This window comes from Mastigoproctus giganteus, chromosome 4, assembly GCF_048544385.1.
Source record: "Mastigoproctus giganteus isolate SK-2022 chromosome 4, ASM4854438v1, whole genome shotgun sequence".
Lineage (NCBI taxonomy): Eukaryota > Metazoa > Arthropoda > Arachnida > Uropygi > Thelyphonidae > Mastigoproctus > Mastigoproctus giganteus.
In genome coordinates this window covers 81,909,378-81,936,732 of record NC_143578.1, presented here as the reverse complement: position 1 = coordinate 81,936,732, position 27,355 = coordinate 81,909,378, and the positions used below count along the sequence as shown (strand labels likewise).

At 35.1% G+C, this 27,355-nt stretch overlaps 1 protein-coding gene across 1 annotated transcript in view; it reads right to left on the bottom strand.

Moving 5' to 3' along the window:
- Positions 1-27,355, bottom strand: part of spg (dedicator of cytokinesis spg) — a 916,969-nt gene that overhangs the window by 545,995 nt on the left and 343,619 nt on the right. The window contains exon 20 of the mRNA XM_090372306.1: positions 19,822-19,919. Within this exon, the coding sequence (XP_090228432.1) occupies positions 19,822-19,919 (98 nt within the window). The remainder of the gene's footprint in view (positions 1-19,821; positions 19,920-27,355) is intronic.

Genomic DNA, 27,355 nt, shown 5'->3' with positions numbered 1-27,355 from the left:
AGGTCCTGTTCCAGTAGCACACTGCTATTACTGTCATTAACAACCCTGCCAACCTTTGTATCATCTGCAAACTTCGACACTAAGCCTGATATACCTTCATCAATATCATTGAGAAATATACAAAACAACAGTGGGCTCAACACTGAATCCTGCAGAACTCCACTAATAACATTAGTCCACAAAGAGCAGCATCCATTGATTACAACCCTCTGTCTTTTCCCACTCAACCACCCTTTTATCCATTGTAGCTACTTACCCTTAATACCATTCTGCTCCAATTTGTATAGTAGTCTTCCATGCACAACAGTGTCAAAAGCTTTTCTGAAATCCAAGTATATGATATCAAAATTATTTTTTGCATACAGTTCCTTTGTAACCACATCATAGTATCCAATCAAATTTGTCAGACAAGACTTTCCCTTAACAAACCCATTCTGGGTCTGAATTATTGCTACAGTCTTGTCTTGTCTTGTCTAGATGATTGTGCAATGCATCTTTAACCAGTGACTCTATTTTACCCGGAACAGAAGTTAAACTAACTGGTCTGTAATTACTTGTATCACCCTTCGATCCCCCTTTGTGAATTGGGGATACGTTTGCACATCTCCAGTCTGTGGGGATCTCCCCTGAGTCCAAGGATGCTCTCATAATTATGGCTGAAGGTTTGCTTGGTTCCTTTGCCACCTCCTTTAATATAACCGGATAGATCCCATCCATTCCAGGTGCCTTTCTTATGTTTAACTTCAACAACTTCTCTCCACTTTGCTCTCAGTTATTACAAAATCATTAAGCACCCTGTTACAATTTGATAACCTTCTGGCATTTTCCTTCCTTAATAACTCCTCATGTGTGAATGTAGAAGCAAAGTACTCATTCAGTTTGTTTGCTATCTGAGCAGGATCATCAATAGTCGAACTATCGATATCAAGTGGACCAATCTGAAATCCAAAGAAATCCTTGCTGTTTTTCTTAGCATTCTTCGCCAAGATTTCTCTTAATTTGCCTTCGCTTGCCTAATCTCCTTTGTGACTTGATTGCAGACTAGCTTATATCTGCCATAGTTTTCTGTGTCGCCTCATAATTTATATGCATCTTTTTATATTTATACTACTTGAAAACTCCAGGTATTTTGCATCCAGTCCTGTTTTTTAGGATATTGACATTATTTTGCCTTTTTCATTTCTACATTACTTCCTTTTTCTACTATCCTTATCCTTCTAGTCCCTTTCTTATTATACTCTTCTGTTTCGTTTCTATGCCTGATTCGACATACATAGTTTTTGCCTGTTTTTTCACTGAAGTACAAGCATTTGGCATTCATCTCCTATTTATACTTACTCTTGCAATGCCAGAGCCCTTACTAAAAGATTGGGCTTTACAACCCCAGCAAGCTCAGGAAGTTTTAATAACTTTTTCTGTACTTTTTACCTTTCCACTTTCTTATTCTATTGCTACAATACAAATGTTCCAACTATCCGCATTCTATTGCTATTTTCATCTTTATTTAATTTTGTCTTTATCCCTACCCCATCCTCAATTTAATACCTCTCTCTCTGTACCACATGCTTGTTACTATTAATTTTAAATTCTAACAATAAAGTTTAATTCTTCTTATCTTTACAAAATTCCAACATTAAAATATTTTTCTCGAATTTACTCAAAATTCTACATATATTTGAAAATACCTCTTTCCCACTCTGAAAACACCTAATTATATGTATATTTTTTTTTAGCCATATCCTTATTTTTACCTTAATAATTTTCATACCATTGACACTACGTTGGGACTACTTTGTCCAGACTGTACAAGAATGTGCTAACCTTATTTTTTTTGCTTTATTTCACATTTCTTCTACTGTTATACAAAGTATAGAAATGCAGTTCCTGATACATGGTTGGGAGTAGTCCCCTGATGCTGACATTACACTTTGCAATTTTGCCTTCCATCTATTCAACCTATAACTAAATTTGCCCACCCATATCTGATGACAGCTCCACCACCTTTTATTTGATTTGATTTTATTTAATCATTTGTATAAGTAATTTTACTTTACAGTTCCTTCACCTCCAAATTTGCTTTGCAAATTCAGCACATAATTTTCTTAATTCATCATAACTTTTAGGATATTAACATTATTTTGCTTTTTCATATCTACATTACTTTTTTTTCTACTATACTTACCCTTCTAGTCCCTGGCAATTTATGTAATTCTCACCTCTGTCTATACAAACTTTTTTTAGATTTATTTACACTTACATGCTTATATACTTTTGCATCCTTTACTGCAGCTCTGCATATTTTGGTGCATTTGTTATAGCTTGTTTATTAATTTTTGTTTTTTTATTTTTCCCTTAACTTTGAATTTAAATAACATTTAATATATATATATAAAAGATTAATAAGTCAGGTATGACAGATGCAACTAGAGGCTCACATCTGGTGAGTATGGACTTGGCACACTCAGGGTCCTGAGCTGGATATCAACATTCTTCTCTTTCTTGGTGATTCCTTTGTACTTTTCTCTCTCTATCAGGGTAACCCAGGGAATTTTTTTTTTTTTTTTTTAGCTGATGCAGCATAATCCTCTGGATTCCTTGCACCATATGGCTAATAATAATGATAATAAAATAATAAAAAATGCCAAGCAGCATTAAAGGATGCAAGAGTATATATAAGTTTATATTAATATATTGAATAAAGTATACATAAATGGATGTGAAAATTACACAATGTGCCAATAACTAGAAGAGTGTGGAAAGTAGAAAAAGAAGTGTAGTAGATTTGTGAAAGTTAAAAGAATGTTAATATCCTAAAGTTGTGATGAATTAAGAAAATTATGGGCTGAATTACAAAGCCAATAGAAGGTGGGTGAACTGCAAAGTAAAATTAGTACAGTAAAATACAAATAAAACAAAAATAAAAATAAAAAATAATAAAAAATGGTACAGCTGTCATCAGATGTTGGGGGAAACATATAGAATACAGGTAAGGCAAATGTGCAGAATTTGATGTCAGCTGAAGAAAATATTGATACATGATCAGGTATTTCATGAGAGGATGACCATGTATTAGGAACTCCATTTCTATACTTATCCATAGTAGTAGAAGAAAGGTGAAAGGCCAAAAAAGCAACAAAAATGTAATTAGCACATTCTTATACAGTATGGACAAGGTTGTCCCAACGCAGTCTCATTTATTAAGGTAAAAATAAGGATCAAGTTAGAATAAAATAGGGTTAATATAAATATGTAGAGTTTTGTGTAGGATTTAAAGGTTGTAATTTTGTGGAGATTGGAATTCACTAATTAAGAACAAGCACTTGGTATAGGGTAAGGTATTAAATTGGGGATAGGGAAGGGAAAAAGGAGTATTTAAATAAATAAAAATGAAAAACAGCGACAGAAATAGGAATGTTTGTAACACCTTCGTATACACTAATAGTTTTAAAAATGGGAAGAATGGTAGAAATAGATAGCATAAAGATAAAAAGCAAAGAAAAAGTTATTAAATAACACGAAGCTAGCTGGGTTTGTGAAGCCCACCATTACAGTAAGGTTTTGTAAGTGTTAGTATAAAAGGGAGCTAATACCAAATGCTTGTATTGTAAAGTAAAGGCAAGCGAAAAAAATATGTAAGTCGAAACATGCCATGAAATGAACCAAAAATGAAACTGAAAGTATAATAAGAAAGTGAATGATACCTGGAGTTTTCGAGTAATGCATAGTAGAAATCAGCTGGCGGAAAAAAGATATACACAGCTGAAGGAAAAAGGCAGGGAAATGAAGAGCACATATTTAGTAGAGTAGATGAATGCACATAAACCTTAACCACATTAGTAACATATCTACATGATGAAGCAATTTATAGCAGCATAACAGATTTAATAGTGAGTTGCGAAGAAATGAAAAAGAAAAAAAAAATGAGAAAGTAGTGACCTCTATTGTTGTACTTAGAACACAAGTGCATAGAGATACTTAAGATTAGCGTTGGAAAAAGAAATGCAGTTGGAATAGTAGGGCTTTACCATAATAAAGTCATACAAATTACAAAAATAAACATATAACAGTTCATAGATAAATAAAAAGTATTGAACAAAGCAGTGGTAAAAAGAATGCAGATCAAAATTAATAGAGGGTAGACCAAGTGATAAGGCTATGGTGTATTAAAAGGACAAAAGGCCTAAAAGGACTAAAAGCCTCTCTACAACAGGATGTGGTAGAGAGGCTTGAGGTCAGATAACTTGGCTTCAACATGGAGCCAAGTTATCTGGCTCAAGCAATAGGAATAAGTATTTTCCCTGTTGTGTGTGTGTGTGTGTGTATGTGTGTGTTTAAGATCGTACAACATGAAAATCGGCTTCTCAACCCACAATGTATCTTAATATATCTAAAACACCAGTAAAAAAGCAAGACGTATGATACAGATATAGAAGGACAAAAGGAATCCAATATATCAAGCCTGTGTTATTTCCCCAGAATAGATTTGGCACTTTTCAACCAAACTGAAAAACCAAAGTAAAAGAACTTGTCCGAGACATGTCCTTTTTTTAACACAACAGTTAAGCATTACAACAGTGAGTTATACCATTTGCTACTGCATCAATAAGTGATGAAGTGAGTCCCTTCAAAAAAAAAAAGAGAGAGAGAGTCAACTACTGAATTCGAATTCTACAAAAGATCAGTTAAAAGTACATTTATTTCTTATTTCTAGTTTCGAATTACCCTTTATAATTTAAATCTAAGAAGCAAAAATGGTACTGGAAATGTTCAATATATTCATTTTAAAGCCATAATTCCCACAATTAGATTACCTGAATATTCAGTGTCTCTTCCATTTAAATTATAGCACCAGATATCTCCCTGTAAGAATATCTATTTTACATTCATTAACCAAGTCTGCCACTTTCCGTTTTCTTTTTTTTTTTTTTTTTTTTGTATACCATTACTAGCAAGCTTGCATTCTTCCTGCATATGTGATTGGCAATAAGGCAATAAAAACACCAAGAGGCATAAAGGCATCACATTTATAATTGTGTGTTTTAAGGCTGGTTTGTTAACTTGTAGAATAATAATTAAAAAATTTTTAAAAAATTGAAATTTCTTTAAAAATCTTGAGGTTGAAGGGGAAAAGTATTACATTTCACCCGAGACTTACATTTAAAATAAGCCTCACACTCTCACTGATTGGATTTAAAACTTAACTTAAATGAACAATTACTATGGTATTATAGCCAATTTACTGGCATGAAGTAATACAGCCACTTTCCAGAAATGAAGTTATATAGCCACTTTCCTGGAATGAAGGCATTTTATAGAGTGCAATAACCTTTTTCATTTCTACGGACTAAGTTGCTATGTATTTCTGAAAGGTAATCAAATACTATTCTGGAATCTTGTATACAATGTTAAAAGAACTCAGCCAGGTGGTCAGGAGCAATAGTTTTGTAGCTCATATTCTTCGAGTGAACAGTGGTTCGTGACTGCTAAAAATGATTAATGATTAGCATTAGTAGAGGCATATGATGCAAAAAAGCAAGCTTACGCAGCATCAGCAAAAAAAAAAAAAAAAAAACCCTCTCCCACTTCACCCCTCCTTTCATTCCAAATGCATGTCAGATAAGCCTTAAATTTATTTAGGCTATCAACTTCCACAACAAAAGGTGGAAGTGTGTTCCACCAATCAACCATCTGCTGGCTAAAGGCAAATTTCCGCACATCTGTTCTACAATTGTCTTTCCTCAATTTGAATCTATGCCCCCTCGGGTTCTTAATCTGAGCAAGAGGAAGAATCCCATCAGCATTCAGCTTGCTCAACCCATTCAAGGCCTTATCACCTCAATCAGATCACAATGAGGTGCCTACTCTCCAGGTGCTGCAATTTGCAGAATTTAAGCCTTTCTCGGTAAGAGCACCCCCTCTGTTCTCCTCACAAATCTCATTGCCCTTTTTTGTACTCGTTCTAGCAACTCTACATCCTCCCTAAAATGAGGCCTCAAGACCTGTACATAGTACTCTAGGTGTGGCCTGACCATTGCCTTGTACAATGGGATAATCACTTCCCTGACCCTGCAAAATTCCTATGTATCATTGACAATACTCCATGATCTGCCTTGGCAGCCCATCTGCACTGCTCAGCAAACTTCATATTGGAGATTGCCTCTGTGAAATTGCCTTGGAGATAGCCTCTGTGTTTCCTGATGCACAGGAGTGACCTCTGCCACTGAGCTGGGCAGCTGAGAGCTTGATGGGCCCTCATAGTAATTTCTTCAAGGGCATTTACCCTACACCTCAAGCTCTCATAGATGTCCATCAGAACGCTCAGTTGGCACCTAATTTCTTGACACACTAGGCGTCTAGCACACACAAAGACACTTGACTAGATCATGTCTTGTTTTAAAAAGTTCAGCAAACATTACACACTTCACACATTTTTTGTGACTGTGAGGCATTGGAGAATCGCCTCCTTTGTTTCTCCCCCAATTCAGACCACTCTCGCTAGTCTGTGATCTTTGCTTTGTAGCTCTAGTCTGGGTCATGATTTCCATTTAAATACAGTTTAATTTACAATGAAATTTAATAAGATTAATAAATATTTTTGATTAATTGCTAATACTATACTAAGCTAACAGATTCCTAATACAGTGCTGTGTATTACGTTATCTTATTTCTTATCGATTACAATATGGCGGCTAGTTCAACAATATTGGCACCAACACCAGGAGTTGTAGGTTCCAAAAATCACTAGTTAAATTCAAAATAAGAAGCTAACGAATGCCACTAAGCCTATTTAATATCCTTGTAAAACAAAATGTATATGTTAATTAAAGAAAAATATCGGAAAATTATCAAAAAATACTTATCCCTTTACAGCAGCCAAAAATCCACAACTTCATTGTGTTCATGATTCACTGTAAATTCCTCTGAACTGGCAGTTGTGCCAGATATAAATCTTACCAGATATAAATTCAAAAACTGTATATCAGATGCCATTACTTATAAAACAATATGGTCTGATATGAAATTTTTTCAATAATCCATATAGGCAGCACATCAACATATGTGTTGAGTGAGGAAATTAAGAGGAATGTTACCATTTTGTTGGACAAATTTGAGTGCTTGAAGAAAAGGATCATTGCCCTCAAAAGGATTAAATCAGGAGATGCACCAAGCACTCAGTTGCCCACTTTAATGTTAGAGCATACCCCTCAATCTGGCTAAATGGCAGGGTCAACAAAAGCAGGATGCACTACCACTGGAGGTAGTTATTCTTGGTGACTCTACTATCAGGGTAAGAGGGAATATTTTATAAATACAAAAACTGTATATCAGATGCCTGGCAGACATACACTGGTATGTCTGCCAGGTACAAAAGTTGGTGATATAGTAGAATAAATTTAGCCAAGGTGAGACTGTGAGGCTCATGGAAAATAATTTTACTCTGCATGGCCAGTGCTTGTTACAGATGGGACTACTTTTACAAGATTGAAATACACTTAAATAGAAGGGATAGAAGAATATTTGAAAAACCACAAGCAGAGGTGAAATTGAGTCTGAATTGCTTCAATTCTGACATGAATTACCTGAAGCAATTACACGGCCTGCTAGGGAGTCAACACCAGACCAGAAATTACATAAGTAATTTCTAGTCTCGTGTAGATGATTAGTAACTTCTATACACCCGTGTATAGAAGTTACTAAAAACATATAAAGGATACACATTTACTTACTTGTATATAAACAAAGAGCACGGTACAGTGCTCCAAGATTATAGTAAATAAATTCTATTTAAATTCTATTTAAGGTATTGATTGCATTAGCAAATGCTGACATGATATAACAGAAACATGGTGTCACTCTGATATTGGGGGATGCAAAAAGTTAAGTAAGGTAATAATGTGTACAGAAAGGACAAACGTGATGGGGACGGGGATGATGATTTTCATTAAGAAGCATGTAAAGGCTCTAAAAACTCAAGTCAGTATGGACATAAACACTGGTAAAACAAAAGTAACAGTTCAAGTCTATTACAGATGAAATGACTATGATGATTATAATGAACTATAAGAAAAATAGAGTGGACCAGCATGGAAATCTTAACTTTCCAGATATCAAATGGACCTAATAGGTTGGAAATTCATTCTGCACATAATTTCATGATTTTCTGGATGACTACATTTTACTTGAATATGTTAGGGAGACAATAAGAGTAAGCAATATTCTTGATGTAGTTTTTAGCAGTGATTCAACATGAATTAAAAATCTTAAAGTAAAGGATCCTTTAGGTGACAGTATTCATAGTGTATTGATTTAGTCAAAAGAAATAACTACTGTGAAGAGTACAAGAAGCGGTTTCTGTTTTTGCAAAGGCGATTATTTTGGGCTCAGATATTTAATAAATTCTTTACAGTGGGACCAACTGATGAAATTGAAAAATCTAAATGCCAAATTGGAAGCATTTAGAGAAGTCACCATAGAGTGACTTCTCTAAATCAATATAGTATAAATCACTAAGTGTTTTATACCAAGAGATACTGTTCAAGTTTTATACCAAATGTAAGTTAGATGAACTGACGAGCTTAGTTACAAAAGAGGAAAAATGCATAGGATGGTTATAAATTGTCAGAAAATAACAATGTTACAACAAGTAGAAACTAGTGTATAATCAAGTTACTCAAAAAGTTAGTCAGGCTCAGGCAGATTATGAGAAGTCCTTAGCCAAGAATTCAAAGAAGGGTAGAAAGGAATAATTTTCATTTGTTAACACTAAAAGGAAAGGGATAAATCGCATTAATCCACTGGATATTAATGGCATAACTGCTGATAAGCTTGTACAGATCGGCATGGGTAGTGGTGCCCATGAAGAATAAGTAACAGTAGTCTCCTCTACCAGAGAAGCATTACTTATTCAAAGTAGTGCAATACCTAGGCAACTCGTTGTGAAGGTATTCACAATATAAGGTATAATAAAGCGATGCATGCATAATATCTGGGTAGAAGAAATGATGGAGATGCCTTACCCATGCTTAAACAGCCTTTTCATACTCTTTGACATCTAGTCAAGAAATATATTCAGATTTATGATAATAGAAAGTAAGGTAAAAGAGAAATTTCTGCAACTAAAGCTAAAAAAAGCACATAAGGGCTGATGAAATCTACCCAATTATACTAAAAGAATCTGCAAAGTAAATAGTTAAATCTTTATCCATCGTAATTAGAGCATCCTTAGATTCAGGAGAATACCTGCAGATTGGAGTTGAGAAAATGTATCTTGTATTCAAGGGTGATTAAAAAGGAGAAGCAAGTAACTACTCAGGGGTGGAGCCATAAGGCACAACACAGTATGAATTTGTTCAAGGAAGAAAATAATGGAATTAATGTTTAAAGAAGTAATGTGAGATTATCTTATGAGGAATATGGCTGTAAGACATCACAGCATGGATTTGTTAAAGGGAAATCGTGCCTTACCAATCATTACTATGAGGTTACAAAGGAACTAGGTGCAAAAGAATAATTTTCACATCCATATACTTAGAATTCAGTAAAGCATTTCATACAATACCACACATATAACTGTTGTATAAATTGAAGCAATGTGGCATTAGAATAAAGTTACTACTACAGATAAAAGGATGGCTAAGTGAGTAGTGATAAGAGTGGTTATAAATGGCCACTGCTCTTAATGGATTAATGTGATAAGTGGAGTTCCACAGGAACCAGTGTTGGGTCCCTAAGTGTTTTAAATATTTATTAATTATACTGATGTTGATATTTTAAATTAAGTTTTCTGATTATATAATGGTAGGCACATTGGTTAATGATAGTAATCAGGGTATGGATCATGGATTTAGATCAGGAATTCACAAAGTGTGACCTGTGGCCTTTTTTTATAATGTTGTTATGTATAAATGTGAAGAAAACCTTTGCTCAAATTTTATATAATCATAAAACTTGTGTACTAACTACATTGGCAGCCAGTTAATATGAAATGGGCAAGAATTTCACAACTATTTCCGGTTACTCAAATATTGCGGTAAAATTTTTGATGACTTAAAAAAAAAAAAAAAAAAAAAAAAGGGAGGTAACTGGGCATATAGGTGGGGATTGTTTCACAGAAAATAATTAGTTGACCAGTAAATACTGTGAAAATCCCAACTACCCAACTATCAGGGTTGTGATAACAAGAAGCAACTGCAAACCCTTCACTTTCCAACCATTCTTTTATACGAGGATGGTATTTCCACAGATTTGTAATTGCAGCCAAGATACCTCCCTTCTTTCATGCAAAGATAATAATTCTGGGAATTTGTTTAAAAACCAAGATTTATGGAAAAAAAGGAACCCATTCCACAGAAGCATGTGAGCTGCCATGAGATGGGAAGTGCATGAGGTGACATTAAGATTGGACGTCTTCGTGGCTTTCTGTAAACATTTGTATAAACATGCAGCTAGAAGCTTAGTCCAAGTTTTTTTAGCCAGTGAGTGAGTGAGGGAGTGAGTACCTGAGCAAATAATGTGTGTTAAGTGTTTCACTAAGATTACGAGATCAATTTATTTGTAACATTTAAAATCTATATCTTATTTTAAAATTGTGTGGGGGAGGGAGTTGATTTCAAGAGTTAAAAAGGAAATTCCAAGAAAAATGAAAGACAATTTTGTGACTGAACAAAATAATAAAGTTTTCTCCCACCTGTGAACAATATGCAGCAGTCAGGAAGGAATACAACAAAAAACAACATTATGATAAACATCATGCCAAATACAATGATACAGTTGGTTATAACAGAAGAGAAAAATTTGATTCACTAAAGAAAAATTTTAATGCACAAAAATCAAAGTTCGAAAAAATTTTTCAACAAGATGAAGACTGTTGTGGCTAGTTACACAGTCGTCTCATGGACGACTGTGTAACTAGCCACAACAGTCTTCTAAGAAGGGTCAACACCTTTTACAGAGGCTAAATTTTTAAAGAGTGTATAATGAAAGTTGTGGATATTTTCCAGATAAAAAGTTCCACTTTCAATGATATTAGCTTGTCAAATATGACCATGACTTACAGGATTGAGGATATCTGTGAAGACATTCAGAAGCAACTAAGACAACTTTAAACAAATTTTGTTGCATATTCACTTGCACTAAACATGAGTACAGATATTAGTAACACAGCTCAACTTCTTATGTTTATTTGCGGCATTACAGAAGATTTTACAATTTTTTGAAGAGTTATTGTCCCTTGAAAGTCACTATGCGATCTAACATTGTTTGCTGACACATCACTGGGATTCTCAATGAGTTAAATATGGAACTTCGGGGCAATAATAAGTTTGTTTCTAATCTTTTGGATTATGTGAAGGCTTCAAACCTAAAAATAAAGTTACTTCAAAAACAAAACAGCAATTTATTCCATTTTGCAGTAATCTAAATGTAAGGTTCTAATGGATGAATCAGCTGAGGTTTTAAATATTCTGTGGTCATAAAAGTACAACAAGATCATATAACATGTATTAGAAGAATTTGACAACCTCTTCTTAGGTTTTCAAAATCATGAAAGAGATCTAATTATTTTTTAAGATGCATTTTCATATGATCTAGAGCAGAATTTCCCAAACTTTTTTAGTCATGGAAGACATATATTTAAGGAACACTTATGGAAAAGAACTTTTAGTAGGAGCCAAAGAACTTGTTAATATTTTATTATATACGAAGCACTATGCATCAGGAGCATCTTCATTTCCAACACGTAAAACCAAAATTCAAATAACTGAAATTATACTTTCTTTTTGGTCTTTATTAGTTGATTCCAGTTTTTTCACTTGTCATTTTTGGGGAACAAAAGACTGCAATAGTTCATTCTCACTAAGAAGTGTGTTCGCTTTCATCGACCACAGCTGCAATACTAGAAGCACTTGCTTCTCATTTTAAAGTTCCTTTTTTTAAACCAAAAATCCATGGTAATTTATTTTAATAATATTTCGAAATACTGAAAATTATCAAAAAATATTAATACAAGGAAGCGAGTTTAGTTATGCTTACTAGTTTTCCACACTGCTACAGAACTAATCTCGTAATTGCGAAAACAGTCCGCACCACACCAGCACTGTGTAAAGGCATCATGTTGTCATCTATTGCAAAGGAATTAGGTCTCACTGCTTCAACAGTGAATACTATTTTAAAGGACAGTGCGCATATAAAAGAACATGTCAAAGGATCAACGCACTTAACAGTGATCACAAATCAGCGTTCAGATGCTATATCGAAGATCGAACAGCTGTGAATAATATGGATGGAAAATCAGATTCAGAAGAAAGTGCCCCTGAGTCTAATAACCATACAAGCAAAAGCAATAAGTATTTATAAAGATATTAAGGATAAGTAAGGCGAACCACAACCCAAGTTCGTGGCAAGCAAGCAACGAGTGGTTTAATAGGTTTCCACAACGTTAAAGTATGAAATGAAGTCGCCAGGACTGATTCTGCAGCTGCAGAGAAATTTTGTAATGTGCTGGAAAAAAATTATTGATGAAGGCAGTAATTCAACTCAGCAAATTTTTCACATTGACGAGACTGCTCTGTATTGGAAAAAAATGCCGCATCGAACATACATTGCCAAAGAGGAAACTACAATGCCAGGTTTCAGAGCGTCAAAGCATAGGGCCACTTTCTTGCTTGGGGCTAATGCAGCTAGAGATTACAGATTAAAACTACTGCTTGTGTACCATTCTGGAAATCGCGTGCATTTAACACATCAATAAAGCCACTATACCTGTGCATTTCTGATCGAACCAGAGAGCAGAGATAACAATCTCTCTCTCTTTGAGGATTGGTTTAAATGCTGCTTCATTCCCAAGGTTGATAAGTATTGTGAAGACAATAATGTTCCTTTCAAGGTTTTGTTTCTATTAGATAATGTTCCTGGATGTCCAAGTAGATTTCAATTCAAACGTGAGTCATATTTCCACCGCCAAACACGCCTTCACTCATCCAACCTATGGATCAAGGAGTTATCTCAAATTTAAAAGCATATTATTTACACACAACATTTGCTCAGGCATTGTCTGTAGTAGACAATGAGAAAAATTTAACATTAGGAGAATTTTGAAAATCTAACAATATTTACCACGCCATCTTAAACATAAATAAGTCCTGGGCAGGAATTACTAAAAGTTGTTTAAATGGCACATGGAAGAAAATATGCACATGGCACATAAAATGCTTTGAAGGATTTGAAAAAGAATCATACGAAGAGGTTACAGATAAGATTGTAAAGGTTGCAGAGCTATTTTAGTTGAAGGTTGATGCCAAGGATAAGGTGGAGTTAATACAGGAAGAAGAGAAGGAATTATCAAATGAAGAACTTATTGACTTGCAGGCAGCGATAGTGAAACAAGAAAATTCTGACGAAGCTCAAGATGAATCAAATGAGGAGCTAAGATTCTTCATCACCTGAGAGATGGCAATGGCATTTCATGAACTTCCATCAGCAATGATCAGGTTTGAGAAGATGGATCCTGACAGCAAACAATTCTTAAAAGTTACCAGAGGGATGAATGATATGCTTGCTTGCTACAAAGAATTCCATGATGAAAATAAAAAAGCCACTGTCCAGCCATCCATTAATATGTTCTTTTGTAAGGTTGAGCGGCTGACCTCTTCTAAATCTGCACAGCTCTCAACCTCCGCAGCGGCATAGTTTTCAGCTGAAGACGTTGATTCTGCCAACGATGCACGAATGATAAGACATACTGATGTTATGCCTGTTTCCTCTCTTTTTTTATAATTAAAAAATTTTTTTTTTAAAATTGCATTCTTTTGTAATTTTTCGTGCACATGAGATAAAAAATTGAATAAATACAATAAATAATTCTATTTACATGTTCGTCGAACATTTCTTTTTTGATTCAATCAATTCAGCGAGTACAGTTGCGAGTGCTGCACAAGCATGAGGGTAATTCTGACATAAGCAGAGTTTCGCAGAATGCAACCCAAACGTAAGTCGGGGAGTTCGGAGTTCCGGTATATTAATAACAGAAAAAATTATGTTAAAAATTATAGTGATACAAAAAAGGTGCACAGTACAAATTCTTGCTACCTCTACTCTGCCAGATAGTGACTGGAAGAAGTCTAAGTAGTGTGTATGTGGGAAGCATTGTCGAGGCCACATTATGACAAGGATCTGGGTATATCTTACCATGTGTACACCACATCCAAAAATTTCATTACTTCACACAACATGTCCCACCCACTTCTTCTTACTACTGAATACACCATAAATTGTCAAACTAATACAGCAAGCTTATCTCCGAAAAGACTAAACCTCCCAAGCACTTCCTAATTCATTTCACAAATACACGTGGTCTCAATTCTAATCTTAACGATGTCCATTTCCACTTGCAGTCTGCCAAACCACATGTACTTTTTCTGACAGAAACTCAGTTATCAGTTGATTCAACTACTGCTCATCTCAGATGCCCAAATTATTTGCTGTATGATTCCTTTCACCTCAAAGGTGGTACTTGTGCATATGTCCGTTCTGATATTCCCTGTCAGAGACTTGGCAATTTGGAATCTCCTCTCTTTGATCTTCTCTGGCTTAAAATCTCTCTACCTCATTATGTCAAATTCTCTACGGTTCTCCCAACTCCACTAATCACTTGGAACTCTTTGACTTCATCTCTTTGCAACTTCACTTTCTCCAGTCCAACTTTCCTAACAGTGAGCTAATTTTCCTTGGTGATTTTAATGTTCACAACTCCAGCTGCCTTCCGTTTTCTAGTCACACCGACCCAGCTGGTCGAGATGCTGAGGCTTTTGCAATTACTAATGACCTTGCACAGATTGTTCATTTACCTACAAGAATACTGGATATCCTAATCATACAGCCAACACGCTTGATCTTTATCTCACAAACAACCCTTCTAAGTACACGGTCGAGTGAGAGGTCATTTAGGCACTTCAGATCACAACTTGGTGATTGTCTCTTCTCCAATGGAGCCTTTATCTCATGGCTATTTCCAACCTCGTGTTCTTTGGCATTACAAAAATGCAAAAGGGGATGACCTGCGAGATTTCTTTTCTTCTTTCCCTTGGTCAGATTACTGTTTCAAAACTTCTGATATCAACGTTTGCTCAGATTGTGTCAGTGAAATTATTCTTGCAGGAATGGAATCCTTTATCCCACACTCCACTTTAAAATCTCGTTCTTTATCTAAACTTTGGTTTTCCAATAAATGTGCTAAGACTGTTCAAGAGAAGAATGTTGCATATCGTAATTGGCTTGTTTCTAATTCTTCAGTTTCATTTTCTGCCTACACCAAAGCTCACAACAATTGTAAAGCAGTTATTAATCAGTCCAAACTAGAGTATGAACATACAAAGAGTAGAAAATTTGCTTCTTGCCCTAATGGTAGCCGAGCATTCTGATCCCTTGCCAAAGCTATTGGCCACAACTTTTGGCCATCTCTGCTCCCACCTCTGTCCAAACCAGATGGTTCTGCTGTCACTTCGGCCAAGGATAAAGTTGACCTGCTAGCATCCCATTTTCTTTCCAACTAATGGATTAATGATCTCTGTAAAACACCTCCCACCATTCCCAACATGCTCCATTCAATGTCTCCTGTGGTCTTATGTCAAAAGGATGTCAGAAGGATTTTGACGAATCTTGATGCTAAGAAAGCTCCAGATCCCGATGGTATTTCTCCACTTGTTCTCAAAACCTGTGCTTCTGAATTTACTCCTATTCTTATTCACTTTCACTTTTTTCTTTTTCCAAAGGTGTTTTTCCTTTAGCTTGGAAATTTGCTCATATCCAGCTAATTCATAAAAAGGATGACAAATCCCTCACATCATATTATCGTCCCATTGCAATTACTTCTACTCTTTCTAAAGTAATGGAGAAATCAATTAACCACCAACTCTTAAACTAACTATACACCTTCTGTCTGATCAATGATTGCCACTATGGATTCCGTCAGTGTTGATCCACTGGTGATATTCTGGCTTATGTTAACCATTTATGTACAGATTCAATAGATAAGTTCGGTGATAACACAAGCAGTTGCTGATGACATCTCAAATGCTTTTGATGGCGTTTGGCACAAAGGTCTTCTAAACAAGCTTCCATCTTATGGTTTGCCAACTGTTCTTTGTAATTGGTTATCCAGTTTTCTCTTGGATTTCTCACTGAGGGTGATAGTAGATGGCTCTCTGTCTTCTAACTTCTCCACTAATGCCAGTGTTCCCCAAGGTTCAGTTCTTTCCCCCCACTCTTTTCCTCTTGCATATTAATCACCTTCTTCCATTGACTGGAAATCCCATAGATAGTTTTGCCGATGATAGCACATTGCATTCCACTATCCATTTTGAGAAACTTTGTCCTGTCAATCAGCTTCAACCTTGAAAATCTTCTACCAATTGCTTAAATGCCGATCTTCAGGTAATTCTCTAGTGGGGTAAAGACAACTTAGTTGATTTCAACCCTTCTAAAAGTCAGTATTGTCTTATATCTCGCAAAAAGGATTTTTCTGCTCCTTTGCTTATCTTTAGTGACACTCCAATTTCTAGACAAAATGATATATCTCTTTTGGGGATTACCCTGACTTCTAATCTCTCTTGGCACAACCACATTACAAATATTGCTCTCGGCGTTACTTTTCTTCCAAACAGCTGCTCACTCTGTATAAATCGTAAATCTGCCCTGCCATCGAATATTGTTCTCACATCTGGAGTGGTGCCCCCAAAACCTCTCTCAGGCTTCTCTCTCTCTCTCTCTCTCTCTCTCTCTCTCTCTCTCTCTCTCTCTCTCTCTCTCTCTCCACTCGCTGTCTCACAGACGTACTGTTTCTGCTGCACGTCTCTTCTACAGATACTTCCATGGGCACTGTTCTTGTGAATTGGCTTCTATAATTCCCGCTCTCTCTTTCCAAACAGTCTGAAGTCAGAACAAGTGCTGGCACCAGCCAACATCCATTTACTGTCCAACTTCAAACTCACGGAACCAACTTTTCATCTTCCATATTTATTTATTCAACTGCCGTTTTCTGGAACAACCTTCCTTCATACGTATTTCCTGAAAATTACAGTCTACAGAAGCTCAAATCTGATGTCAACAAATATCTTCTTTCGTCTTCTGAACCTCCAACCAAAGCAAAAAAAATGCAAAATTTATTTATTTTATTTTAATTTTTTTATTATTATTTACGATTTTTCATGGAACACTAGTGCTTCACGGAACACAGTTTGCAAAACACTGATCTAGAGAATGCCCCTGTAAATATTCAATCAGAATTGATTAATCTACAAGAGAGCACCAAAGCAAAGGCATCTTATCATGATAAGAGTTTGATGAGTTTTTATAAAGAACTCTAACGAGAAGAATATCCAGAAATACAAAAACATGGACATCGAATGGCTTTGTTATTTGGAAGTACAGTAAACCTCCGCTATTCGCGGTATCTGTATTCGTGGTTTCGCGTATTCGCGATCGCCGATTTAATATAAAATGAAACCTAAAAAAATGTGAATTTTAAAGGGCCATGAATATTTTCTGCCATAAAAAACATGGGCGTGGCTAAAATTATCTTTCCTGGTCAAAACAACGCTCAGTGGGTGGGGGAAGAGTTGACAAAATCGTTAGCAGGGATGTTTCTCACTAATGCTTGTTCAGTATGTGCTATGCACTTGTCATGGAGGGTTTCGTCGTTTGCTTTTAATTTATATGCTTATAGATTGAATAAATTTATCAATTTATGAATTGATATGCTTACAAAAGTGATAAATCTACCGTTCTGCAGTGTAAAACAGACTTTTTTCGAGTGTGTTAATGGAAGAAAGTGAATTTATTGTGGACAAGTTCTTTCTAACCCCTACAAAAATATGGCTACGAATAACAAGAGAAATGTGAAAATATCAAAGAAGGTGATGACATTAGCGAATAAAATTGAGTTATTAGACAAAATTTCTAATGGTGAAAGTGTCTCCTCAGTGGCAAAACATTATAAAATCAATGAGTCAATGGTACGATCAATCAAAAAATCAGAACAAAAAATCTGCCGTAGTGTCCGTGAAAACGCGCTAATTGCTTCAAAAATTTGCTCTGTAACTCGTGATGTTAAATTAGAAAAAATGGAAAAGGCTTTAAATCTGTGGATAGAAGACCGAACTCAAAATAAAATTCCGTTAAGTTCACTCATCATTCGTGTAAAGGCAAAACTCCTTTATCAACACTTTAGCGAAACTGGTGATAGCACTGGTGGGATAAGTTTTTTTGCTAGCAAAGGCACTGATTTCAAAGATTTGTTTGAAATTTCTAATAAATATTACATTTAATATTAAATTGTTTCTTATTTTCATTTCAATGCCATATGCTTGCATTTCACTATGTACTGTCTATGTACATAGTCTTATTATGAAGGTACATATAATACATACATAGACAAAATTTTAGACTAGTTTTTCTTATATGTATATTTCATACTTTGGAATGGAACCCCTTCATTACTATGGGAGCCATAACTCTGTATTCGCGTTTTCGGTATTCACAACATTTCTCAGGAACGTAACCCCCACGAATAGCGGGAGTTTACTGTACTTATGTCTGTGAAGAAACATTCTCTACTTTGGATATAAGCAAGTCTAAATTAAGATCCAAGTTAATGGATAGTCTTTTTGCATATGTTATACATATCCAAACATCTTTAAAAACCCAGGCTGATGGAAATAATCTGAAACAAAAATAAATTCCATAACTCACATGTACAAAACATTAAACTTAAATTTTATACTTTGTAACACAATTCATAAATACTTTGTTTTCTTGTAACACTACAATTCATAAATACTTCTTTCTATTATTTTCAGTAATTTAAATTTATGATCAATATTACATTTAATTGTTTTTCATTTTGCTTTAGAATTAACATAAAATTTTTTGTTGTTTAATTTAAAAAATACCATTCAAAATTTCTTGCGAAAATTTGCTGATTTTATGTACATCTTTTACCAATTACATTGAAATTTATTGTGAAATTTATTTATTGTGCAATGTATATAGATATCAGTGATATCAGAGTATTAACCTGAAATGGAGCCCATCTACAATTTCTATTGTAATATTTTCATGAATTATGAAAAAATCTGTAAAAAGCTGATCTAGATAAACTAGGCAGATTGGTTGGAAAATGATAATTCAGATGTAACAATGATAAATGCAAAAAGTACTTGCATTTATCATTTCTAAACCTCAATTTATGTAGTGAAAACTTAACTAAACCTCTTAAGTAGCACATGTATTAATCCACTTAAATAGCAAATATATTAAACCTCGTAAAGCACCAGTAATCCCAGAATAACGTACCATCTGGGTGGTGCCAAACTGAATGTAGCAGAGCAGGAAAAAAATCTTCATGAAACTGTACAGAGTGACATAACAATCTCTAAGCATTACAACAAACTGCTAGAACAGTCCATTGGGGTTCTGTAAATAATATATAAAAACTTTGCCTGCAGGAACAAAGATGTGTTTATCCCCTTGTATAAGAGACAATGGGGTGTTTTTTTTTGGACAAAGGTGTTTTTTTTTTTTTTTTTTGGGTACTATAAGCTTTGGCCTTCTTTATACTCATGCATGACCACCAGATCAGTAGACTTTACAGTAAATCAATCAATACTTGAGTGAACCACGGTTCACTCAAGCCTGTACTATTGCACAAACACTCCTGACCACTCGGCTACGTCAGGCCTTTGCTTCCTTGCATCATGTTGCCAATACTAACAGTATTAATACCTTGCAAAAATCTAAAACTTCGAATAATTTTTTTTTTTTTTTTACCTTAACAATTTCCTCGCCATTCAGCTTCATAACTTTATGCAGTGTTTCTTGAATACGATCAGGATGTGCCTTCCATTTTAATAAATTTAATAAGTCTCCTGAAAAAATGAAATTGAAATAATAATTATTCTACTAATTAAAAAGCTACTCATCAACCTAACTGCCTGTATAAAAAAAAAATACCTCTTCCTTTCTCTTTGTATATTGTGTGTACAAACACATATATGAGGTGTAGCTAGAAATTTCCTGGAATAGTCATTGTAAGGGACTACTGTTACTGGGACTTAGAGGGGAACAGGCATTCTGTGTGTTATCAGACATTCAGTCTAAATCACTGATGGATCCAATATCTTTCTATTTCAGAAGATTTAGCAGAAGTCAGGCCTGCCTCCCTAAAATCCACTCATGCACACCTTCTCGATGTAAGCCCTGTTAGGGCACTTAGGTGGCAACGAATGTGTAGAGTGGTCCTCTTCAAGATGCCTGGTCAGCGTGCAGAGGAATAGACCAAACCCTCCAGCACATGAAAGTAAGATGAAACAATTGGCCATCAGTCACCAGCAGCTTTCACTCCCTCCCCCTCTTATGGCAGCAAGAGGAACAGAGTGGAAGCAGAGGGTGCCAAGAATCTCTGGGTACGACCAGGCTGCCATGCATGGAAACTGAACATGGCCTGTTACAATGCAAGATCGCTCATCGAGGAAGAAGGATATTACAGTTGGAAAAGGAATCAGAAAATGTGAATTCGAATATCATCAGTTTGGCTGAAACAAGAAGAAGAAATGAATCACTTATAAGTTTATCCAGTGAAAATCTGCTGTACGCCAATGGAAACAGTGAAAGGAGTGAAGTTTGAGTTGGCTTTCTGGTCCATAAAGATATAAAAGACAAAATATTTTGGAATTCAAAAGTACATCACCAAGGATGTCAAGAGAACTCAGGATTTCTAAGAGGTATAGGTTAAAGGTTATAATGATTTATGCACCAACATCGAGTAATGATGATGAAGAGGTTGAAGAAATGTACACCGGAATTGAGATTCTTCTAGATGAGCAGAAAACCCACTACGCTATCGTTAGGGGGGACTTCAATGCTAAGGTTGGAAAGAGACAAAACAGTGCAGAAAGGGGAACTATAGGAAATTTTGGAATTGATGAAAGAAATGAAAGAGGTGAAAGACTTGTGGAATTTGCAGAATCTCGAGGAATGTCAGAAATAAACACTTTTTTCAAGAAAAGGGTGAACAGAAAGTGGACATGGAAGAGCCCAAATGGATTAACAACTAATGAAGTCGATTTCATCCTCACTAACAGAAGATATATCGTGTGTGTGTTATGTGTTATGTTAGGTTTTTAGGAGCATTAGCAACTAAGGCCATATTGCTCCGGGAATATGTGGTGGTCATTCCCTAACCTTACCGCATTATCCGTATTTGGTGGTGACAGGCTCGAAACCCGGTCTAATTAAGAACCGTGTGCTATGCACTGCTGCTCCTTCCCACCTGGCTACAGAGGCGCTGAAGATATATCGTGAATGATGTTACTGTTCTGAATGAGGTAAATGTTGGAAGTGATCACAGAATGGTAAGATGCACACTTGATATAGATGTAAGTAAAGAAAGGAAAACACTGACTCGAGTAAATGACTCGAGACACTTTGTCTCGAGACTCGAGACAAAGGTCTTTGAGATACCAGAAGAGGATAAAAAGCAGTATGTACTGGAATTTAAGAACAAGTTTGAGTTTTTTCAGACTGCTCAGGACCAAGATATCGACTAGAAATATTACAATTTTCTGAAAGTGATAAAGCCCAAGAAACCTATAGGTAAAAAGAAATTGAAAAAAGAAAAAATTAGTCAATAAACACTTGTCGTCATGAACCGAAGACGACAGATGAAGAGCAAGATAAACACTGACAAGGAGAAAATTTAGTATACTGAGTTATGCAAAGCCATTAGAAAGAGACTCAGAGAGGACATAAAATTTAAAACAACAAAAGCAGAACAAGCATTAAGAGAAAACAAAGGATTTAATTCAGCAGCCATGAGCAGTAATACAGAAAGACAGATGATACTGAAACTGAAGAATAGCAAGGGTGTACTTATAAATAGCAGAGAAGGCATAATTCAAATAGCAGAAGACTACTAGAGAGAATTATACAAGGAAATGATGCCAGCATTGGGAAAGATGGATCGCAAATCAGTAGTACAAAAAACATACCCAATATCCTTCTTGATGAGGCAGAATATGCGTTGCAGAAAATGAAGAATCAGAAAGCCCCAGGGGAAAAAGAAGTTATTGTAGAGTTTTTAAAATTGGGAGGAAAAGACATGACACAAAAACTGGCAGGACTCTTCACAAAATGTATTAGAAAAGGTGTGACGCCCAATGAGTGGAATAATGCAATCATAGTTTCGCTGCATAAGAAAGGAGATAAATCAGAAATTGGAAATTATAGACCAATTATCTTGTTATCCCACATCTACAAGTTGTTCACAAGGGTCATTACTAACAGATTAGAAAGAATACTTGATGAGAAACAACCAAAAGAGCAAGCTGGCTTTAGGTCAGGATTCTCAACTATGAATCACCTTCACGTAATGTCACAGCTAATGGAGAAAGCAAATGAATATAAAACACCATTACACAACCAAACACCATTATAAACACCAAACATGGCATTTGTGGATTATGAAAAGGCATTTGACTCCATACAGCATAAGGCAATGTTTTGGGCACTGGAAAGACAATGCATATATACCCCATATATTATTAGCATTAGCAAAGGCACATGATGCAAGAAAGCAAGCTTATACAGCATCAGGCAAAAAAAAATTTTAATTTCACCCATCCACTCAATCCAAATGTTTGTCTAGTTCTGCCTTGAATCTATTTAAGCTATCATCTTCTACAACAACAGACAGAAGTTTGTTCTAGAAATCAACCACATGCTGGCTAAAGGCAAACTTTCACACATCTATTCTACAATTGCCTTTCCTCAATTTGAATTTATGCCCTCTTGGGCAATTATTCTGAGCAAGAGCAAGAATCCCATCAGCATTGAGCATGCTCAAACCATCCATACACCTCAATCAGATCACCTCACAGGTGCCCATTTGACTCCATACAGCATAAGAATGTTTCAGGCACTGGAAACACAAGGCACAGATAACCCATATATTATGATTTTGAAGAAAATACTACCTCCTTTATTAGACTAGACAAAGACAGTAGTACATTTAAAATTGAGAAAGGAGTTCGAAAATGAGACACAATATCTCTGAAGTTGTTTACTGCTGCCCTTCAGGAAGCTTTCAGAAGATTAGACTGGCCGCAGAAAGGAGTCAATGTGAATGGAGAGTACCTAAACCATTTACGATTTGCAGATGACATTGTGGTCATAAGCCACGATTCCAAAGAATTAGAGGAAAATCTTAATCAGTTATGCAGGGTTAGTAGGATTTTGGACTAAAGATGAATATGACAAAAAAATAAAAAAATAAAAAAAAGTAATGATGAACAAGTATGCCACAGAAAGAGATAATGATTGAAGGAGCAGTAATTGAAAAGGTGAAGTCGTATACTTATCTGGGACAGTCATTAGCTGTAATAATAATAAATGGCTGGAAGTCAAGAGAATAATAAATTTTTGATGGATAGCATTCAGGAAATATAGTCACATACTGAGGAGCAATATCCCAATTTGTCTGAAATGTAAAAAAATGAACCAATGTATACTCTCCACCATGACTTATGGAAGTGAAACTTGGGCACTCACCAAAAGAATGGAAGAGAAGTTGAGAACTACACAGTGAGGAATGGAATGAATTATATTGGGAATCAGACTGTTAGATAAGAAGAGAAACACATGGATTAGGCAGCAAACTCAAGTAAAGGACATTCTTATCAAAACTAAAGAACTAAAATGGTCTTAGGCAGGAGACACAGCTCAAAAACATAAGAAAATAACAGAATGGTACCAAGAGGAGTTAGAAGAAAACCTGGAAGACAACAACAGAGATGGACAGATGAAATTCATGAGTTTGTGGGTAGTAAATGGATGGTCACTGCACAAAACAGAAGGAAGTGGAAAGTTGCTGGAGAGGCCTTCATCCTGCAGTGGATTGAAAATGGCTGATGAAGATGAAGAGATCTTCATCATCATCATAATAATAATTCACTGTTGCAACAATGGCAAAGCTGCCAGTGCATGTTATATCATGTCTCTCACAATAAATGCTGGGTTTTTGTGTCAAAAATATGCAAATGTCTGAAAAATTAATGAAACAGTATGTGATCTCAATCCAAAAATTAAGAATTGTAACAATACCTTATGCAGAAACTGCAATGTGAAAGGGATAAATTTATGAGTGGTACAAATTATTTTCTGAAATGGATAAAATAGTAATTAACAATATTCATGATGCTTCATGATAAAGCATCTGGCAACAGCAAAAACTAATGAAAATAGTGAAAATGTGCATGAATTTTCTCATACTATCAAAGAAGTTCTAGTATCAAAATGATAGCAAAGCAAGTGAAGAAGGATAATGAGTATTTTTTTAAATTACCTATCAGACTTGAAATGAAGGTCTGAACAAAGTATACTCCACGATCCTAATGAATTAGAGGAAAATCTTAATCAGTTATGCAGAGTTAGTACGGATTTTGGACTAAAGATGAATAAAGCTAAAGCAAAAGTAATGATGAACTTGTATGCCACAGAAAGGGATATAATTATTGAAGGAGCAGTAATTGAAAAGGTGGAGTCATATACTTATCTGGGACATGTCATTAGCTGTAATAATGAGTAATAAAATGGACCAATCAGATGGAATATCCTCCTAGCTCTCCTCATTTGGCTACACCTGACTCCATTTTCTTTTCAAGAATAAAAATTTTAATCAAAGTGGCATGTTTTCAGATTGTTTCAGAGAAGAATACTTTCTTGCCTAAGGGAACTACTGAAGGGTGAAGGGGAAAAAGGAAAATCATCAGAAAATTCAATTTTAATTTACTTATCAAGTCAATCCAGGATCTTTATAGCCACACCTCATGTGTGTTTATTAGTTACTTACAACATAAAATTATTAAACACATTTACAAAATAAGCTTTCGCTATCTAATTAAGTCAGCTACTCAATAAGAGACTTAGGGCAACAGTCTTAATTATAACAGACATTTATTATTTTAATATAAAAATTAGTCTAATATGAAAAAATAAGTAAAATGTACTTTGAGTTAATAAAATTTATATCAGCTTAACCATTAATTATTTCACAGACAACGAGAGAGAGAGAGAGAGAGAGAGAGAGAGAGAGAGAGAGAGAGAGACAGCATTACATTGTCAAATCAACTACGTACAAGTTAGTGCGAATCCATCATATCAGTAAACAGCTAACTCTGAATTAGCAAATATTTTGCAAAGGCAGCATCATTTAAGTTACATCTCATATTGTGAATAGCAAAATGCAGCCTGAGGCATAAGCCCTTAAATGTCAAATTAATTAAAAATTATTTACAAGTATTATTTACATAGTCCTTAAAAGCCTTGATGACAGAAGAGTTAATTAAATAAAGGGAAAATTAGTAAAATATAACTTTGTAGAGTTAAATCTCAAATTAGGAAATCAGATGATTCAGATAGGTGAACTGGGCATCAATGGAAATGGTGGATTAGAATTAATTTCCTACCCGTTGGGATGGCAGGCAAATTAACGGGGATATGCCAAGCAGTCAATACTTTTAGTGATTAGTTTACAAAGTGTGTACTGATTCCTAATGAGCATTCGGTGTTTCTAGGGAATGTGATGGAAATTGGTAAGCAACAGTGAGATGGTCAAAGGCATCCCCATGGCTCTTCATCAAATGGTGGATCCAATACATTCTGATGAAGTTTTTGATAAGTGGTAGAGGTGGAAGATTAGCCATGTGCAGCACACAGAGGAAGTGGTGCAAAGAACCTTTAGCCTTCTGTTGCTTATTAATATGGCATTTGACATATCCAAGTTTGGATTTTTTTTCTTTATTTTTTTTATTTCTAAATGAAATCAAATCTCCTCATGTACTTTTGCCACTGATATTTATTCTCTAACTCATTATTTTTTTTTGAAATAAAAAATTTCTATTTTTTTTTATTATTTTTTTTTATTTCTTTGGTTTGCAACAGATGCCAGGTGAGAACAAGGCATATATCTCAATTCTAATGATCTCCCACTGTCAAAGGGCATCTTTTCTTCTGGTATCAATTCTTCCTGGAATGTGGCATCTCAGAAGAGATGCCAGCAAAAATTGTCAAGAGAGCTTTGCTTACTCCTTCAAATTTGCTGTACAGAAATTACAACACTTATTATTTTTATTTTTATAACAAAAGAGAGAGAATTAAGAATAATATTTCAAAGTTTTCCACTTTTAATTACATCTGCCTCTTTTATCTCCGAAAGCAAATTGGAATTCACAAACTGCCTGCAATTTTTTAATGTTATGGCCATAAAGTAAATCAGCATTAACATTAGTTGAGGCATATGATGCAAGAAACCAAGCTTACATAGCATCAGCCGGGGGGACCCTTCCAAATGTATCTCTAGTTCAGCCTTAAATTTATTTAAGCTATCATCTTCCTCAAAAACAAATTCCGTTCATGATACTTCTTGACATTCGGAATAAAATCATTGGTAAACCATATCAGATTACAAATTGTTATGTTTAGTTAGTACTGAGTGTCATATGGTTTTAGGAGCAATAGTGACTAAGGCCATATTGTCTGTAAATTGCATGTGTTCTGAGGTTGATTTCCTGTTTGCTGGCCAAAAAAAAAAAAACAGGGTTTCCAGGAAGAAAAAACCAAGCCACACTCGACTGAGAGTGTGGCTTGGTTTTTTCGTGTTGTGAAAAAGGCCTATAAAAGTTCCTCTCGTCATTGACAGGACATGAATTCAGGTCTTTTCCACACAGTGCGGGAAGTATAGCGATCCTACCAATCGGGCTACTCGCAATGTCCAATTAGTACTATATGTATATTATTTTTTTTTATATTACCATATGTTTATTTTTATTTTGCTAACCTGTGAATAATATTCTTCCGATTTTCACATATCATTTAATTTTTTGAATTGATAAGGTAATAAAAATGTAGTTTGTGCTTTATATCTTCATTTTTATAGCCTGTCGATGATATTTCTCCAATTTTCGCTTATTAGAATTGCCATTTAGCAGAATAAAAATTTGATTCGCAAATGTAATCACAATAACTGGCGCTTACTGTAATTATATCATGGCACCGGCATTTAAAAAATAATAATAATAAATAAATAAATGCTGGTACATTTGGATCACTGACGTTTCGAATTATTGCTGTCCGGATTTTCAATACTCTACTGTACATGGATTTCAGAAAAGCTTTTGATACTGCTGCACATAAATGACTTCTAAAAAAAATGAAACAGTGTGTAATTATGGGCAAGTTACAGCTTCAATAAAGAAATGGTTGAGTGGGAGAAGACAGATTGGTGATCATGGACACCGCTATTTGTGAA